This window comes from Xiphias gladius, chromosome 13 (assembly GCF_016859285.1).
Source record: "Xiphias gladius isolate SHS-SW01 ecotype Sanya breed wild chromosome 13, ASM1685928v1, whole genome shotgun sequence".
Lineage (NCBI taxonomy): Eukaryota > Metazoa > Chordata > Actinopteri > Istiophoriformes > Xiphiidae > Xiphias > Xiphias gladius.
This window is the reverse complement of record NC_053412.1, coordinates 13,407,312-13,427,896: the sequence shown is the minus strand read 5'-3', so window position 1 is coordinate 13,427,896 and position 20,585 is coordinate 13,407,312. Positions and strand designations below refer to the sequence as shown.

The window sequence follows — 20,585 nt, the reverse complement described above, 5'->3', positions numbered from 1 at the left end:
TTGCAGATCTTGCAGCTCGCTTAAATCGGAATCAGGTGCACCAGTCAGCTCAGCTTTATACACCTCGAGCAAGGCAACACTATCGTTTCCGTGAACAATTGTGCTTTACAGTGAAGTTGGGACCACGAAGAAAGAAACACAAACAAAATCCAGGAAAATTCCTAAAACGAAGGAATAAATAAATTCAGAAATGCGGGATTACAGAAATAAATAACAGTATAAATGTAAAAATATGGAAATAAATGTAAAAGGAATTAATTTATTTTTTATGAATGCAACTATTTCTTTTTATATTAGTTTCATCTTGTATTTATTTTCTTATATATTTTTTATTCAAAATATTGATTTATTTATTTCAGTATTATTTTTTACTATTTAAATGTATTTATCTATTGATGAATGAATCATGCTTAGTCCTCCATATTTTTACAGTGCAGACACTGGCAAAGATGATGAGGCATTTGTGTGCATTTTCAAACTATGCAGTGAGTGTTGATGAGCTGGCGAGCCATCTCCACGTTCCCGCTGGCCTGGTAAATGAGTGACAGGTTGAAGGCGATCTCCCTTCTCAGATCCACTTGATCGTCAGCGATACCCTGCACACAGGACGGGTGGTGAAAGGATGGAGAGAGGGATAGATTCAACGAGGAAAAGCTCTTGTAAGGCTGCATTATTGAGATGTACTGGGGATTTGTCTGTGGACAAGAAACTTGCAAGAGAATGGATGTAGGTCCATTCATTAATGTCCTAAATAAAAGTGAGGGAGATGTTTCTAAATTTAAAGTGGCTATGATACAGCTGGCTGAGCACCCAAAAACTGTTGTCAGATACACTCACAGAGAACTTTATCAGGAACACCTCTCCAACTGCTTATTCTAGCAGTTATCCAATCAGCCAATCATGTGGCAGCAGGGCAATGCATAAAATCCTGCAGATACAAGTCAGGAGCTTCAGTTAATGTTCACATCAAAGGTCAGAATGAGAAGAAAATGTAATCTCAGTTATTTTGACCGTGGCATTTTTGTTGCTGCCAGACGAGCTGGTTTGAGTATTTCTGAAACTGCTGATCTCCTGGGATTTTCATAGGAAAGACAACAGTCTCTAGAGTTTACTCAGAATGGTGTGGGGAATGTTTTCTTGGCCCCTAATACCAATCAATCATGGTTTGAATGCCACAGCCTGTCTGAGTATTGTTGCTGACCATGTGAATCCCTTTATGGCCACAGTTTACCGTCTTCTAATGGCTACTTCCAGCAGGATAACGCTACATGTTACAAAGCAAAAGTCGTCTCAAGCTGGTTTCATGAACATGACAATGAGTTCAGTGAACTTCAGTGGCCTCCCAAGTCACCAGATCTGAATCCAGTAGAACACCTTTGAGATTTGGTAGAACGGGATAATGGAAGCATGAATAGACAGAAATGATGTGATGCTATCATGTCAAAATGGAGCAGAATCTCAAAGGAAAGTTTCCAATATCTTGTGAAATCCAGGCCAAGAAGAACTGAGGCTGTTTTAGGAGCAAAGAGAGGCCCTACCCAGTATCAGTGTGGTGTTCCTAATAAAGTGCTCAGTGAGTGTAAATTAAAATGAAGAAATGGGTTAGGTGGTGTGTGCGCGCTGTGTGTTTATTCACCTCAAGTTTCTGTGCAGGCAGTGTAAGTGCCTTCTGGTAGTAATGTATGGCCAAATGTGTGAGACCCATCTGGTGCAGCGCTCTGCCCAGGTTGTACATGCTCTCCTGACACTCTCCACGTAGTTCCACGTACTGCCACAGGAAGGAGAAGCCCTGAAAACACACACGTCTGTTTGAGATTTTCAGACAACGGTATGTAATGAAAAAAAGCCATAGGAGGGTTTACGCAAAAACTGTACCTGCAGCACCAGTGTATGTCGTTTGGCTACATACTTCTGAGATGCCATGTGGAAGAAGGTGAGACCCACACATAGGCTGTGGAGTGGGTTCTTAGGGTGAGTCTGGAAGGCCTGGACATACTGGCCTAAAGATACAAAAGAGATTTGAAATGCGTTAGATGAATACCAATGTATATTACCAACAAATATTTTCTAACTTCAAACGGTAAAATAAGAGGGAAACTAACGGGAGTGTGCTGGAGGAAGTTCGGACAATAATTGCAAACTATTTACATGTTTTTTTGGTCACGTGCAAAGTTGGTGAAATTTTGGACTGAAGGTTTTCTTTTTAACTAATTTTTTTGGAAAAATCATTCCAAAGTCTGCAGTATTGATTGTAATCCTTGAAAACTGGGGAGATTCAAATTTGCTAAATATGAAGTGAATGTTGTTGTTATGACAGCACATTAGCTTGAAGAGGAGACACTGCACTTTCCACAGAAAAATGGACAGGCAAAAAAAGAATGTTTATTTTAAGTCACAACAGCAACTCTGAGCTATTATCAATCCATTCACTCTTAGTTACTCAACTTTAATTCCCCCTTTTTACTTTGTATCCTTTTTTGCTTGTTTCTTTCTTTTTTAAGTAATTTTTTGCAATCTCATTTCCTGCCATCTCTACATTCTGACAGATAAACAATACAACTTACAAAAACAAAGAATAACCACAAGTCCTCTAATCTTTAACCACAGCAAACACAGCACTGCCTTTATCTTTTTGTCAAATTCACATTATTTTTTGCATTGTAATGCACGGACAACGCTTCCTTGATTTGAATGTTGGCTACCGCATCACGTAACCTCAAGCTGCGACGTCATTAAAAACAATAAGACAAAAATTGAGCCAACCTGAACAACATGAGAAGGATGCTGCAAGTGTTGTCAAAATAGTCCCTGACCTCAATGGTAATTTCACGAAACTCTGACAAATACATGACGACAGCCAAATGATTACTGTGATGGATCAACTATCCCAAAGAAGTTTCAAGTCTCTGCAAGCTGATTTACAAACTGTGCTGAAATTAACTGATACCAGTGGCTGCCGGGAAGACAAGATACAAATGCACTGTTCCAAAAATGTATGGTACGCTTTATAAAATTGTCAACAGTCCTGTAAAATGTGCAGTGAAATGGCTAAGACACTCAGAACAACCAGTGCGGTCAGTAGAAGTTTATGTATATTTTGTACCCAGAGCATGTTTGAAGCTTCCTGACACCATGGCGTTGTGTCCACAGAGGACACACAAGGCGTGGTTGTCAGGGTGTTTTAACAGCAGACGTAGACAGAACCGATGGTGACGCTGGTGCTGCGAGGTTATCGTCAACTGAGGAAGATTTAAAAAAAATAAAAAGGGTAATTGTTGGCAAGATTTGTTCACACAACAGGAACATGTAGGCAATTTTTGACTTGTTGCTTTATGAAAATGTATATTTTTTACAACTATGCTCACCTGGTTGAAAATATTCCAAAGCTGAGGTAGATCCACATTTTCCATCAGCATTAATCTATTGAGAGAAAAGAAGAAGAAAATTTACACTCAGCAAACACTTTATTAGGAACACCATACTAATAAGGGGTAGTTCCTCTCTTTGATCTCAAAACAGCCTCAGTTCTTCATGATATGGATTCCACAAGATGTTGGAAACATTCCTGTGAGATTCTGCTCCATGTTGACATGACTGCATCACATTGTTTCCTCAGGTTTGTCAGCCGCACATTCATGCTGCCAGTCTCTTGTTTTACCAAATCCTAAAGGTGGTCTACTGGATTCAGATCTGGTGACTGGGGAGGCCACTGCAGTTAGCTGAACTCATTGTCATGTTCATGAAACCAGCTTGAGAGGACTTTTGCTTTGTGACATTGAGCATTATCATGCTGGAAGTAGCCACTAGAAGATGGTAAACTGTGGCCATAAAGGGATTCACATGGTCAGCAACAATACTCAGACAGGCTGTGGCATTCAAACCATGATTGATTGGTATTAGGGGCCAAGAAAACATTCCCCAAACCATTACACCACCACCACCAGCCTGGACTGTTGACACAAGGCAGGTTGGGTCAGCAGAAAACCAGATTCATCAGACCAGGCTACGTTTTTCCAGTCTTCAACTGTCCAGTTTTGGGGAGTCTGTGTCCACTGAAACCTCAGATTTCTGTTCTGGAACCCAACGTGGTCTTCTGCTGTTGTAACTCATCCACCTCAAGGTTGGACGTGTTGTTCTTTCTCAGATGCTTTTCTTCTCACCACAGTTGTAAAGACTGGTTATCTGAGTTACCGTAGCATTACCGTCAGCTCCAACCAGTCTGGCCATTCTCCTCTGACCTCTCTCACCAACAAGGCGTTTCCGTCCTCAGAACTGCTGCTCACTGGATGTTTTTCCTTTCAGCACCATTCTGAGTAAAAACTCTTGAGACTGTTGTGTGTGAAAATCCCAGGAGATCAGCAGTTTCAAAAATATTCAAACCAGCCCATCTGGCACAAACATCAAAGTCAATGAGATCACATTTTTTCCCCGTTCTGATGTTTGATGTGATCATTAACTAAAGCTCCTGACTTGTATCTGTGGAAATTTGTGCATTTCACTGCTGCCACGTGATTGGCTGATTGGATAATTACATGAAAAAGCAGGTTTAAAGGCGTTCCTAATATAGTGCTTGGTGAGTGTATATTTTGATGTCACAAAAACTATTGACAAAAAAAACCCAAACATAAGTATACGAGTTAACAACTTTGACATGCTCTCCACTTGATGGAGCTGTACGTGTTAGTCTACCTGATATAGTTGTAGGCCTTGTAGTAGTTGTGGTCCAAGATGGTGGCAGACAGGCCGAAGAACTCCAGTTCTTTTCTCCTGGGCTTGTTGTCATAAAAGGAGTAGAACTCCATGGCGGACTCCACAAGCAGCTCAGCCTCCTCATAGCGCTGCACCTCACACAGCGTCAGTACGCAGCTCACCAGCAGCTGCCACCAGTCCTCTCTGGACAGAACGTTGGTTTTACCTGGCCACAAGGATGAGATTATACCAGATAATGCAATAAAATGATTTCAGATATATTCTGAATTGCTAAATACATCTTGTTTGAGATATGTAATCCATCACACTAAGATTTGGTGAGTTCCCTCGGCACATAGTACAGCCAGCGCGTCACAATCATAAACCCCGACAGTGTCTTCGGACACAACCACAGCATTGGTGCACCTTTCATTCTGGAAATAAATAAACGGTCCACTGCCACTTATTCCAACATAAAGCAATGATTCCCTGTCGTTTAAGTAGTGAGTTTGTCGATCCAGCGCGATGGCCATGTCTGCAATGTAGCACTGAAATACCAGTATCTGCCTCAATACTGACCTTATAAGCAGATCATGCAGCAGACGATCACCACCAATCCAGACAGTTTTGTTTTTTGGTTTTTCACAGTTTTTTGTTCCTTAAATTCCTTACGGCGACTGTATGAAATAGTCTTATACTGTATTTAGTGATGAAACAAGGCGGACCTTCCTACTGGTGTTCGTAGCACAAAGTAAAGGTAACCACGTAAATACATTTACTTTTAAATGCAAGAAATGACCAGACTGAAATCATCCTTTACATTTTGTTCATGTTTGTTTATTGTGTTTCTTCGAGGTTTAATTTCCTGACAGCATGGATTGTGAATGCATTATTTTTCAGAAGCAGTCTCTAAAACTTCCACTGCATTTCATTTAACCAATGGCTGCCTGGAGGACAGGAAGTCAATCTGAAAACATATAGTTAGCTTAAGAAAATTATCCTCAATTGTGTGAGGTATATCTTACATTGTTTGTATTTTATGGGATAAATTATGCAAAGCTTGAAATATTGTCCTTTATAAAAGGATAATAAACAGCCTTTTCACCACATATGGCATCTGTTAATAATTGCTGACTGTGAACAATATCTTGCCAACTGTTCCGCGTTGCTTCTGCCAACTACCGTTTTTGTACACCAGCCTCTGTACATCAGCCAGATCACCAGGTATGAACACTTAAAAGACAGCCATACAAGTTTTCACACACTCTCACACACTCTCACACACACGCACACACACACACACACACACACACACACACACACACACACACACACACACAGCACTATACATACCAGTGTTGTCCAGATAGGCAGCTACATGGTCAGCAATCTCTGGCAGCATGTCTTTGACCTTTACCAGCCTCAGGTGATTCTCACCCAACATGGTTACAGAGCGTACACAAACCTTAGCTCGCTGCATGGCCACCTAGAAAACACACACACACACACACACACACACACACACACACACACACACACACACACACACACACACACACACACACACACACACACACACACACACACACACACTTTTGAATCTGATAAACTTATTTGGTTTAAATGTTTTGTTATTACTACAATATTGTTTTTCTGTTTTTATTTAAGGTCCTACATGAATCTATATAAGACAGTACCAGTTATTCAGTTACACTGTGTCAGTTTCACCTTTTCTGTACAACAAATCTAACTCCTCTCTGCAATCTGTCTGTACCATTATAATGTGCAAGATCTACACATCAATTCACATTAGCTTTAACTTTGCTCATTGTTAAAAGAAAACCTCCTGGATAAAATATACTGCTGTAAAAGTAAAAGACAAGTGTATGTGAGTGTACTGAGCGTGTTACCTTTAGCAGCATGGAGATCATGGTGATCATAGCATCCAGGTAATCCTGTATTTGTCCCTGAGTCTTCAGCAGTGTTGAACGATGCAGAAGCAGCTTTAATTCCTACAGCCACAACACAAATACAGATATGAGTACACGCACACACGCACACACACGCGCACACACACGCACACACACACACAAAAACATACACATGGTAGAACAAAAGTCCTTCTGGGCCATTTTTCTCCACTTGCCAACCATCTTGGCAACGCTCCCCTATCTAAATGTTTGATTCCTGTTAACCCATACAAAAACACAGGGGTCCTTGCCTTCTGTGCAGCCGACGAATCCTGTGACAGTGTGTCGCTGTCGTACATGGACTCCAGGGCTTTGAGGGCACACTCTGGCCGGCCCAGCTGCTGCTGCAGGGTGGCCAGGGAGAGCCGGGCCTCCAGGTGCAGCGGGGCCATCCCTACCACCTTTGTGTAGCTTTCTGCTGCTGCCTCCATGTGGCCCAGCGCCTTTAGACATTCTGCAAGGGAGAAGTGATGAAAGCAGAGAGAGGAGCATTTATGTAACAGTGTTTTTATTTTCTCTAGTCAGAGCGAAATTCAGATTCAGTCACACAGTGGAGATTTTTTTTGGATGCATGCTACTGGAGATACGCCTCCTATCTACTAAGAGGAAATTTAATCTAACTGGAGCTATAAAGCCATTAAAGTCAAACTGAAAATAAAATTTATTTTTGCTAATAAATCATATATACATACATCCTTGGTTTTAGTTTTGACCCGTGCACTTATTTGGTCAAAAATGTGATTACCAAAAAAATAATACATTTGAAAAAAGCTGGGAGCTATTTCAAACTGACAATGTTGGTACTGGTAATTTCATTGGTTCAATATAGACAGCTAAAGCTGACGTATTAGTTCTATGTTAAGCAGTACAGCATAGCTCCCGTGGCTACATGTGTAGTCTCTGTGGTGGAGGCCACACTGTAGCTGACATGCAGTGTCAGTAGTCTCTTATTCAGTGCTGAGAGGCAAAATAGAATTTACCTGGATGTAACTCAATTTATATAAGTACATAGTAGCCCACTGTCAATCTGTATCCCAGTAAATGAAATAATGTGAACACAGATACTGAATGCTTATATTGCATCAAGTATAAATCCAGCTTAATTCTCAATGAACTCCTTCCTTTGTACAGAGTGAGACAAAGACAGAATTGAGTAGGGCTGTAGCTAATGATTATTTTTATTACTGATAAATCGAACTGAAGTAATGTATGTTTTATGCTTTTAATTTTTAAGAAACCCTGGTATATTTTATATATTTATATTTTGTTCTTGCTGCAATATTATCCAAAGCCATCCTCTTCTGGTGAATTATTCCACTTACCTTCATTACAATATTATTTCATTGGTGTTATAAATTTAAATGCAATATAATTATAACTAAATTTAAATGCAGATCATTTTACTAGATTTTCCATTTACTTTGTTCATTTTAGTTATTTTGTTTATTTAATTACTAATTTAATTAAAATTCCAAAATTTGTGGTTAAGTATTTATGAGACTCATTTGAATACCCCGGTTGCACCTGCAATCACCTAACTGATTAACCGATTAATCGTTTCAGCTACCAATGACCCAGCAACAAATAAGTGGGATGTAATTTATTCAAATGTGTAGTGGGAATCATTGCTGACGTTAGCAAGCTAAGCTATCTGACCTCCACTTTTCGAGTAGCATGCAAACTTCACGGCACAATGGATCCTGCCAAAGGCAAAATGTTGGAAAGAGACAGACATCTCAAAACCTTATCAGTTGATAACCATTGCTATATAGACTATATGAAAAGAAACTTGAAGCTTGGTTGCTTTTTCTACAAGTTTGTCCAAAAACTTTTCTATCTTCCTTTGAAGAATAGAAAAATATGAACAATATCAAGACTACCATTATTATGTATATTTCCTTACCCAAAAAGTGAGAAGAATTCAATTTTCAGTTGGACTTAATAGCACGCTGCATGTTTACACAATCTTCATTTTTTAGATATATGAATCACTTTCATGTTGGTCTTACCTGCGTGTCGGAGCCAGACGACAGCCAGGTTGTACTTGTCGGATATGACAAGGGCAGACAGTAGAGGCAAAGCAGACATGTACTCGCCCTTCTCCAGGTAGGCTTCACCTACATCTAGGTACAAGTCACCAACCTCCTCTGGACTCTGCTCCATTAGCGATGGCAGCAGGCTCTATGAGTGGGAAGCAGAAAGTGACAGAGACAGATATTCATTATCATTTTCAGTCTCCAAAAAGTTAAGACTCACTGCTGGAAATGAAGATGAAGAATGTTTCGTAGGTTTGATTTCCTCAATAATGCATCTTGATTACTCTTACAGTGAAAGCTTTTTATGTTCTGTTTACCTCCAGGGGCGTGTAGACGCGTAGGTGTATGAGGCAAACAATTAGCTTGGCTCTCAGGTCCACTGGGACAGTGTCTGGTACCTGTACATGTTTAATTGCACCTGGATACAAACACACACATATACACACACATTGTTAGTCCAAGCTACAGTTCCACAATAACACGACAAACCACTATGGACCTCTGTTATTAGGCCCCTATAAATACAAACTACCTATCAAGTGTTAGTATGGTGTTCCTAATAAAGTGCTTAGTGAATTAGCAGCAGTATTTTAGTGTCTGTACTTTTCAAGACACAGTCTAAAAAATCCATCAAAGCAATTAAAATGTCAAATTTATTATACCCCAGGGTATTTTCTCAAAGTATTTTCTGTCCCTGTTTGTCATGAGAAAGAAAACGAACATTCAACAATTTAGCCACAGTTATTTTAGCTACTATCAATGATAACAGAGGGCCCTATATCAAAAAGCAAGTTTAACTTAGTCTGGCTCTCTTTGGGTTATGCGACTTCAATGGAATACATCAATGATCCTGGATAACTGTTATGATAATAGTTATATTATAGTTATATTCACATGGGCATCATTAGAACTGCAAGTTTCATGATTCATTTGACCAAAGAGACATAGTCCAAATAAGGGTCCATTCAAAAATAAAGGGAAAACCAACATAAGTGTCTCAGTAAATTTGTGACCACATGCCACCAGAACAGCTTCAATGCTCCTTGGCATTGATTCTACAAGTCTTTGGACTCTACTAGAGGGATGGACCCCATTCTTTCGAAAGATATCCCCTCATTTGCTGTTTTGATGATGGTTTTTGAGAGCACTGTCTAGCACGATGGTCCAAAATCTCTCATAGGTGATCAATTGGGTGGAGATCTGGTGACCGGGAAGGCCATAGCATATGATTAACATCATTTCATACTCATCAAGCCACTCAGTGACCCACCCCTCATGCCCTATGGGAGGGGGCATTTTCATTCTGGAAGAGACCCCTCCCATCAGGATAGAAATGTCTCATCATAGGATAAAGGTGATCAGTCAGAACAACTTTGAACTGATTTGAAACTGACCCTTACCCCTAAGGGGACAAGTGGACCCACACCATGCCAGCAAAATGCCCCCCACAGCACAACAGAGCCATTGGATCCCCTCACTGTAGGGGTCAAGCATTCAGGCCTGTATTGTTCTCTTGGAGTAGGCCATACATGCACTCGCCCACTTGTTGGAAATTTTGTAGACGAGTGCCTGTGGTTTTTGCACCACTGAACTCTCAAATGTCCATTCATCTTTGTAATGAGGGGTTTATGCCCTGCAACCCTACTATAATATACCTCTCTATGTAATTGTTGACGGACTGTTCTTGATGATACAGTCTGATAATGTCTTGCACTGACATTCTCAGTCACCTGAGAAAGAGTTGGTCTTCTGGTTTTCCTTATATATCACATTAATGGACGAGTATTCAAATGTGCACTGTCGATCACAATTTCCGACCCTATTTACTGACGTCTTTCCCATGGATCTAAATGCAGATGTCACTATGTGACTGTTCCTATTGAAACTCCTGCCAGTTCACCAGTCTTTGTGACTGAAGCTCCTGCCATCTGTGCCCCAACAATGAACCTTCTTTCAAAGTCGCTTTGATCCTTTCCTCTTGCCATCTGGATACAGAATCAGAATCAACTGGGCCTGCTCATTAGTTTTATACATGCCACACAGCATGACTGGATGTTAATTGCTTAATTGTACCATTCTCCACTCATTTATTCACGATTTACCTTTAATTTGTGACCCCTTTGTATTTTTAGATGGAATCAAAGGAAGAACCAACAACATGTTACATCAGTCAAAATCATACTGAAAAAAGACCAGTGTAAGGTCAAAGAGAAGGAAAAACATTTGCGTACTGTCTGATGTTTATGCAAACACTCACCATTCTCCTCTGCTGCAATATCCTCTACAGTCTTTGCGCCTTCTTCAGTCTTCTCCTGTTCCCCAGTCGTCTTCTCTGCCACTTTCTCTTCTTGTGTTGGTACTGTCAAGTCCGATTTGGATTCACCCCTAACCAAAACAATACCTGCAAACTGGACCAAGACCTAGGAAAACACACACACACACACACACACACACACACACACACAACATATATGTGTTTATTAAGACAAAATAACCTTTTATTTCCTCTCTCTAAATAACATGAACAAGCTCTTGCTTCACTACACACACACACTACACACACACACGTGTACCTGCAAGGCCTTGTTGTACTGGTGGCTGGCAATATAGAGCTCAGCTGCCATGTTGATGAAGTCATCGCTGACCAGGGTGGGGTGTCGCGCCAGAGCTTCCTCTACCACACTCAGAGCTGAGGGCAAGTCATTACTCTCATAGTAACTCCTAAACAGGACACATACACGCACGCACGCACGCACGCACGCACTTATATGAGTTGTCATGGGGACAATACAAAATTTGAGAATATGATGTTTTAAATAAAATATCAAGACTAAAATTTGGTGTATTTCTGTCAGAAGGACACTGACTTCTTCAAGAAACAACCCATGTGTCTAACAGCATAAGTGAGTGTTGTTTTATTTCAGTGAGGAAATTTTAGTAACGAAATACTGCTTCCATTCAGGCTTGTTAGAACACTATTTTATATATAAACACATAGGCAGAAACAGCATGTTGTATATGCTGGCTTCTGTCCATGTTTCAGTGTGTATCCCATACTTGGCCATGTCCTTGGAGAGCTGCATGAAGTGCTCTCCGTCCTCAAGCGGCAGCAGCGACAGGATCCTGCGGTAGCCGTCCATGCACTGCTTGTGCTCACCCAGACGCATATGGAGGCTGGAGCGCTCCCACAGGTAGCGCACATTGGTTGGGTCATACTTGATAGCTGTCAATCAAATCACTTAAACAGTCAAACTGCCAATCGTAGAATTTAAGAGTTTGATTTTTACAGACATTTCCCCAAATGCGCTGAAGAGTGAGCACACATGGATAAAGTTAAGAGCTTCTTAACGCTCTTGAGAGGAATACTAAACACACTTTAAAGTAACATGGTGTATTTAATAGTATGAAAAGTGTTGCTGTGTATTAAAAATACATAAATCACAAAGCGTAAATGTTGCACAGCAGAAATACTTTACACACTTAGTTAATTTTTTATCAAAATGAAGCTTAACAGTCAGTGCTTTCAGCTTTCTGCCTTTTAGGATGTGGAACTAAGTTTTGAAAAGGTAAACTGGTCAATTAAGCGGTTGCTTGAGGCAGAGGTTACTCTTCAGCACACAGTAAATCAAAAATCAAGCAGTAAATATTTTTTATAAGTTTTAAAAATATACGCATCATCTATTGTGAATGTAATTTTGTCATCACTTCTGTATTAGACCTGCTTTTTACAGGAGAATCATGTCAGAAACAACACATGCACCATCAAAAAGGGAACGATATGAAAACTCAAAACAGAACATCAGGAGATTGGCACATCGGCCAGAGGAGATGAATATATTAGGCAAGAAGAAGAGGATGATGACATTAGCATATTAAATAAAATTAATGATAATTACAAATATTTTTGTGAAATCTTAAAATAAACAGAAAAAAACGTGAAAGCAATAACTAAAATTAGGTGACATGAGTGTGTCTGATTAACCTTTGGTGTAGCAGACGATGGCTTGTCGGATATTGTCCTGCTCCAGAGACATTTCAGCCAGTCTGATCCACTCCTCACAGTCTGACGGGTTAAGGTGGGCAGCGATCAGACTGAACTGCAGTGCTTTGTCCATGTCCTCATCATCCTCGTAGATCATAGCCAACGTGGAGAAAGGCTCATAGGCCAGAGGAGCTGCAGGAGAAGGGAGAGGAGATCAATTTTGATGTTTAATTTAAACTTTCCAAACATTTCTAGACCTAAAGCAAATCTGTAGATGCCTTTCTGTCTGTGAGAGAAATGGTAAACTTGAGAACTCCAAAAAACACACAGAGGTTGTTTCGTACCCTGTCTTATGATCTCCATACACATTAAGATGGCGTCCTCTTTCTCTCCTCTGGCGTAACGGATGTTGGCTTCTCCCATCAGGCCTCTCAGAGCTCGGGGCAGCTTGCTGCGATGACGCCTCTCCTGAACACATACAGAGTCACAAACTAACACACTTTAAGAGCTGGAATAAACACACCTACAGGAGACACGGCCGTTCATCCGCCTCCTCACCTTCATCATCTTCTTGTTTTCCCGGTTCAGCTCCATCTCCAGAGCGAACACGTCTCCCACCGTCAGATCCTCCGCCTCCGCCTCCACCTCCACCTCCACCTCTTTCTTCTTCCTCCTCCCCGCTCCGCTCCCCCCTCGCCTCTGCTTCTTCTCTGCCAGCCCCAACTCTGCCTTTTCCCCCTCCTCCTCCTCCGCCTTGTAATCCTCATCATCTTCGTCATCAACATAGCTCAAGCTGTCCTCCTCTTCCCCGTCCTCCTCCTCTTCTGAAGATGGTGGCTCTGGTGTTTCTCCCAGCATGGAGGCGAAGGCCAGCTGGACCCCTGGGCTGACTCCCTCTTCTGCCAGGAGAGGAGAGTTGTGTCCGGTGATGTCCTCAACACTATTTTCATGTTCTAGTACTTTTTTCCAAGTCATGCAGTCTCTCCTGGCTTCCACTGTATGTAAACCAAGTCACTGAACTTTCTAAGACAAAGTCCTAATTTGTTCATGCTGGCTCACTGTCACACTGTCGCAGTTTGATCGCACACTTGAATACAACAGAGTCCTTTTTAATGTTTTTAGTAACAACTGTGCTTTTCCTATAGTGATACCTCATAATACCTGCAGTGAAAAAGGCCTATTATTAACATGTACTCACAGCAATAAGCTTTCCAGCAGAACGAGTGGTTTATGGATGCTTTTTCCCTAGGTTTTGCCTCTCAGGCTTAATTAGGGCTGCATCTAATGATTATCTTACGTATCAATTAATGTGCTGATTATTTTCTGTTTAACTGATTAATTGTTAAGGTCTAGATAATGTAAGAAAAACAAATGCCCATCACAGTTTCTCAGAGCAAAGTGCTGTGTCTGACCGACATTCCAATACCTAAAGATTTTCTGCCAACTGTTCCGCACAACGGTGGTTGTGTGATTACAGGGTTGGTTGTGTGAAGATTAAAATACTGTTCATTATCAGGACAAAACCATATCCATTGGATCTGGGTTTAACCACATTAAACAACGGTCTTTGACTGATGTGAGGCGTTCATATTTGTTTTTGGTTTTCAGGCACTCATAATTACGGGTTGACTCCTGAAGTGGACAGTTCAAAATCTGGATACTACGTACTTACGATAACTCTTATATGACATGAATGTGGCATAATTTTCGCATTTATAAAATGCAATGCTTTGCATTGTGTCATTGATGGCAAAAAGTAGTGTATATGCACTATATATAGCATAAGTTTATACACAGGTCTCTGTAAAAGACATTGAGACATTTCTTTGTGTTTTGTTGTTTTGGTTAAACCCAACAGACATTTGAACTTTTCACAGTAGCATTACAATGCCTCTGTTCTATTCAAGTGTTCCAGTAAAAGCCGTGGCAATATGACAGTGAGCCAGCATTTACCTGAGGTGTATTCCAGAAAGCAGGTTTAGTGAAAACCGGAGTTGGGGGGAACTCAGCTTTCTGTTCCAGAAACAGAGACGACTTTAACTCTATGTCAGTTACGGTGGGAACTCACTCTGCAAACCTAACCTGCTCACTGGCAGGTTTTTCTTCCACAAACCCTGAATTTCTGCCTGTCTCCTCCTGCCAAGCCTGAAAGAGTTGCCCACTCACAAAGTCCATATCTAAGTGCCTTCATTTGTGGGGAAAAGATCAACATCCCAGTCGGATATTAGTTTGCTGAGTGAGGATGATTCTAGTGCGGCTACATTAAGTCCAGTTATTTTAAGACTGGACTTAATGTAGTTAATACAAGAGGTTTTTTTTTTTAAATTTAGGCTTCATATTTGTTTTAACAGCATCTCAGTTACTATTTTTAAATTTACTACATCTTGAATTTTGACATAATATATAACTTAAAAAAAAATAAAAAAAAAACTTTAAAAAGTTTTTAGACCTCTTAAACAAAATTCAAACGCAAATCAGCAAAATCATTAGGCTCCTACTGAGTCGTACTATAGGTTACGATCATAGTTCTATAAATAAACTTATGTCTTATCTGTTTGATTTCATCTTCTGCTGCCACCAGCACCTTGGCCCCATCAGGTTACAGCTGAATAACCGTGTTTAAGACGTGAACGTAACATACGGTATAATTCCGGCTTTATCGTCCAGTAGGAAAATTCAAGTCTGCTAAATGATGTGTGACACTTGCGGAACCAAAGCCGACACCCTTGATCGGTACAGTGCATGCTCACATAAATACCGGGAGTATAAGCCCGAAATTCATTTTACCGATTTTTCCCGGGATCTGAGCCGAGGTGGAGGGCTGAGCATCATCCTCCACATCTTCGGCTAATACCCCTGACTCCTGAGGGAGGAAAGAAAACATCGACCCCATGTTACCTCAAACAACGGTGCACATTTCAGAGGGGACTTCACAGTCAAATAACTGGGGCAAAACCAAATGTAGCGAGGCGATGTACAGTGGTAGCACAGTTTATAAAACTTAAGTTTGAATGAGGGCGTAAAGACTGATGCTGCGACAGCTAGCAAGCTCACTTAGCTGCGGTCCCGTACAGGTAGCAGGCATACAACATTCCCAGGCACCGGTTTGTACCATGGTCTGGGATTTACCTTTGCCCTTCGCTCGTCTCTCCTCTTGTCAAACTCCTCGAAAGTTATCCTGCCCTCCAGGTAGTCTATCAGCTCCGCGCTGAAGCCTGACATCTCTGCCTCCGACCCCGGACAGCCAGCTGAGCTGCTTCTTCAAACCTACTGCGTCATAACACGCCACAGTAGTACCCGTACCAGACTATGAACACAGGGTAGTAGAAGAAGAAGAAGAAGAAAAAGAAAAAGAAGAAAAAGAAGAAGAAGACATCCACAACACTGATCACTGCACTTCAAATAAACACCGTTCGCCAGCACTTTGAACTACCGTCACGTGAACCGCTTAAACTTCCGGGTTGGCGTTAACGAAACACTATAAGCAATAGTGTTATTTTGGCGTCACCTAGTGGTGGAAAACGAGAACGTCTTCTGTGGTCTTCACCTCAGCCTCCGTAGCGCCTAAATATTACCTACCGACCCCCGACGCCGACGAATGTGTGTCGCTTATTATTACTCCACTTGAATATTTGGGCTTCACTGTGCAGAACATCAATAAATTCTACATTTTTGAGAATGAGAAACAACAGTATGGACTTTAAACTGGTGAAGTAAACCACTGTATTCTGTGTGTGTGTGTGTGTGTGTGTGTGTGTGTGTGTGTGTGTGGGGGGGGGGTGAAACACTTCAGACACAAATGATTATTCCAAGCATTTTAGTATTTCTATTAAAACCTGTCGGCGGGGGATCTTAAAATGAATTTGTTGAGCCATTCATTCTTTGTTCATTTAGTTGTAAACACTCATAAACTACTTCTCTTTCTATCTCATAAATCATACAATATGTATTGTATCCCACAATACAGGACATTTACTTGTAACAGAGGCTTCTTACAGTGTGGTAGTGCTGCCTTGCCTGCTAGTGACTTTAGTTACTTAGACACACTCCAGTGTGCGTGTGTGCATATTGACATATGTGTGTGTCGTAGGTATGCGTGTATATACGTGTACATGTATAACTGTATGGTATATACAGTTTTATGAGGAGTTTGTGCTCCCCAGGGCAAATTGCACATTTTCTTGATTTTTGAAGTGAAAAGAAATGAATCCAACCCCCGCAGCAAGCGGAGATTAAAAAAATCAGCCTTTGGTCAAAAGTTAGTGGACTGTCACTTTTTATTTCATGAACTTAAATAAGAGAAAACATGAAACGGCAGTTGCAGCACGAGCAAAGTTTGGGCCACCTACTAAGTCAGCTCCTGAGAACCCCCACTCTGGCAGTTATCGAAGCTTGCAAACGCTTTGCGTAGCAGCGAAGAGCATTTCCGTTCTTGAGTTAGGGATTCGAACCCAGTCTTTTTGCGGATCACTTCAAGTTCTGGGACATTTTAAGGCTGCCCTGCGGCACAACATGTTTTAGATCTACCCAGAGATTTTCAGTGATGTTCAGGTCAGGGGGACTGTGGGGGCCATTCCAAAAGCTTCAGCTTGTGTTTCTTGAAGTAGTTCGTGGTGGATTTGGAGGTCTGCTTTGGATTATTGACCTGTTGCAGAAACCAGCCATTTTTTTTCAGCTTCACCCTCTTGACCGACGGCAGGACATTTGCATCAGGGATTTACTGATATTTAAAGCAATCAATTTTTCCCTCTGTCCATGCCGTGGCAAGTTTCCAGGCCAAACAGTTGCCAAGGTTTTATTTTCACCAATGCTGCTCCTTTTTTTCTTCCAAATACACCTTTGGTGGCTGTGGGCCTAAGGACTCGGTTTTAGCTTCATCTGTCCACAGCACCTGTTTTCAAACTAGACTGGCTTAACCAGATGTTGTCATGGAGACTTCAGACGTTGACTTTTGTGATGAGGTCACAGGTAAGGTTTCCTTCTGATGACTCTTCAGCGCACTGTTTGTGCATCAACACCGCACCGCGGAAAGGTGCTCTTTTGCAGTCTTTGCCTCTCTGCCCAGCAGACCTGCATTTTTCTTGGTCTCGGTCTTGATCCCGACTTCCACAGTTCCCCTTAACGGCCATTATTTCAGATGTTGGAAATTTCAAGCTGGAAGCTCTGGAATCGACATTGGTCAACAGTTCTTGGCGACAGCTCCTGACTTGCCTTACACGTCCTAACCAGTCAAGTCTTGAATGTTTTGCAAGTAGAAGGGCGCCCAAACTTTTGCAGACGCCACAGTTCCTATTTTCCATTTTTTAACAGTGTCTTAACACTTATAATGTCTCTTTGCTGCAGGGGTTGCATTTTCTTCTTTTCACTTCAAAAATCAAGCGACTATAGAGTTCGCCCATGGGTGTCCAAACTTTTGCATAAAACTGTATATACTATATACATGTACACATATGTATTCACACACACACACACACACATACCTACAGTATATACATATGTTAATATGCACACATGCACTGGGGTGTGTGTAACTGTAAAATAACTTATATATGGTAATAATTCCAGTGCAGTCTTCTGCCGTAGTTTCCCCTCAGTGTGTTCATCAGTGAGCTCTGCAGCGTCTCATCCGTCAGAGTCAAATATGCACATTTTAAACCATTGTAAAAGGTCATAATTCTTTTTATTGATATATTTAGCTTTTGTCACGTGAGTACACTTGTTTTTCATTTTAGCTGCGCATCGAGCTTGTTTTGCACGTCGTTGTTTACTGTGATATAACAAAGTATTTCACCGCATGAAAGTGTAGCTCAAGTGGACATAATTTAAAATTTAATATGACATGTTTGTTTTGTCAGGAGCCGGTTAGGGGTTTACGTCAAAGCATATCTGCTTTTCCATTTCACAAAGATCCAGACCAGTGCGCTGACCGCTGCTGCTCATTCAACTGGCACACGCTTGACGTACTCCACGTTATCTTTTTTATCTTCCATGCAAGAAAGCAAGGGAACAGCAGAAGGGAAAAAGGGATGGAGGGGAAAAGTGGAGAAGGGTGTAGTTTCTTCCTGGCAGATCATGCTCCTCCTGCTTCTGCCGTCGTTTCCCCTCAGTGTGTTCATCAGTGAACTCTGATGCCTCTCATCCGTCAGAGGCAAATTTGTTACGTGTCCCGGATGGTCTGGATCCAACAAACTGTGGGATGACTGCGGTGCAGGTGAGGGAGCATCATATTCCAAACCAACATATTTTTTCTGCAGGAATTAGTTTTTGTAATATTGGTTTATAGTGGCTTATTCTGTACCCCCCCCCCCCTCCTTTTTTTTGGTAGCTCTATTGTCACAGTCTCTAAAGGACTGTGAAAAAAAAATATTGTGGGGGAGGCAAGGACAGAATGGGGAGGGGCAATCATCTAGAAGGTGGTAGGATGAAAATGTGGATCAGAACTATGATCGAGTTAGCATGTACTCATAGATAAAGTTAACCTATAATAGAATTAGGGAGGAAAGTAACAATCTTTTTGATTATTTTCAAAAATGTTCAATTAATTGCTTATACCTATAACCTAGTCTACAATAACAGCCATGAGCCAGTCAAGTCCAGAGAATAGGGAAACTTGAGTATATTCAAGTGTCCTGCTTCGTCTGACCAACAGTCCCCAGCCTAAAGATAGTCAATATAAAATGACATAAAACACAGAAAAGCAGCAAATCCTCATATTTTAGAAGTTTGAACATGTCTGGCATTTTTGGCTTTATAAAAAGGAATGAAACGCTGAACCGACTATTAAAATACCTGCCAGTTAATGTGCATGCACAGCTCAAACTGGGGCTTGCTTTTTCTAAAAAGTCAAACATACGAGTGCATGAATGGCTCCCTATTTAGAACTAATATAGCCGATTTGTGGACTCTGTTTTGGCCACAGTATCCATCTATTTACATGCGTGCACGGCAACAGGCAGGAGGTTGAATCCCTATCAGTGTGTGTAAACACGGGGCACTCAGGCCTGCACGCTTGTGTTTTTGTATATGCATGTGTGCCGCTGTTTTGTCCCTTATCAGGACCAAATTTTTGCCGCTCAGTTGGCCAGCATAAAGGCCACGGGCCGAGCTTCATAATAACCGCTGTTCCTCCCTCTTTTCATATCGCTCTTCTTCTTCTTCTCCGCTGCTAAATTCAGTCTGTGTAGTCAGTGTGGGAGCTAGAATCTTCTTACTCGGGGGCACACCTCCTGCATGTGATTGCGTTAGTGTTCCAAAATAAAAATGAAACCAGAGTGTGTTAAATGTGTTATCCGCCTGCTTATACGCAATGTGAAATCCTGTCTACGTGTCTCTCCTCGCTTAGAGAAGGCATAGTTAAGGTCTGCTTGCGTCCTCCGATGACGTGACGGTTACCAGAGATGTTTCACAAAGGTGGGAGCAGAAACTCGGGGGCTTACTGTGAAAAGCCGGGCTTGAATGAGACGGACAGACGGACTGAGGCAGGATGTCCACCGGTCGCTCTTTTCGCGAAGCAACTCAGAGCTGACGTGAGCAGGCCGGGGTCAAGTCACGATAAAGAGAAATGGACACGAAAAGACGAATCTGTGGTGTCTCGCGGCCACAGAGCAGCGCGTACCAGACATACAATATCAGGGATAAAAATAGTGAAACAACAGCGGAAGGGTTAAGGTGCGAACCACATAACTGCAACGGTCCCTGGTTCAATTCTGGACGTAGACCTTTGTTGCATGTCAGTCCCCCTCTTTATGTGTGCTCTCAATTAAAGACGAAAAAAAAAAATCTTTAAAAACGTAGCACTGCAACAAACAGAGTTCACAAACTCCTAAAATAGCTCTATGTAGCTGTAATTTTTCACAACCGAGATGTTTTTTCCCCCCAGGTGACTGTGGTACCTGTCGTCCTCTCATC

At 41.5% G+C, this 20,585-nt stretch overlaps 1 protein-coding gene across 2 annotated transcripts; it reads right to left on the bottom strand.

Annotated features, from left to right (window-relative positions):
* Window positions 1-303: 303 nt before the first annotated feature.
* Window positions 304-16,111, bottom strand: gtf3c3 (general transcription factor IIIC, polypeptide 3). 2 transcript variants are annotated; one of them, XM_040142584.1, is made up of 19 exons: window positions 15,807-16,111; window positions 15,465-15,540; window positions 13,236-13,576; window positions 13,022-13,145; window positions 12,678-12,869; window positions 11,753-11,918; window positions 11,269-11,416; window positions 10,953-11,115; window positions 9,013-9,113; window positions 8,669-8,840; window positions 6,911-7,113; window positions 6,600-6,701; window positions 6,043-6,175; window positions 4,690-4,915; window positions 3,366-3,420; window positions 3,104-3,239; window positions 1,876-2,000; window positions 1,637-1,789; window positions 304-596 (listed from the first exon to the last, which is right to left on the bottom strand). In XM_040142584.1, exons 1-19 carry the CDS (start codon window positions 15,897-15,899, stop codon window positions 474-476), a joined length of 2,832 nt encoding a protein of 943 aa, XP_039998518.1. In that variant the 5' UTR covers window positions 15,900-16,111; the 3' UTR covers window positions 304-473. The 2 variants fall into 2 exon arrangements, with proteins under 2 accessions (XP_039998518.1, XP_039998519.1); XM_040142585.1 differs by lacking the exons at window positions 1,637-1,789; window positions 1,876-2,000; window positions 3,104-3,239; window positions 3,366-3,420.
* Window positions 16,112-20,585: the final 4,474 nt, after the last annotated feature.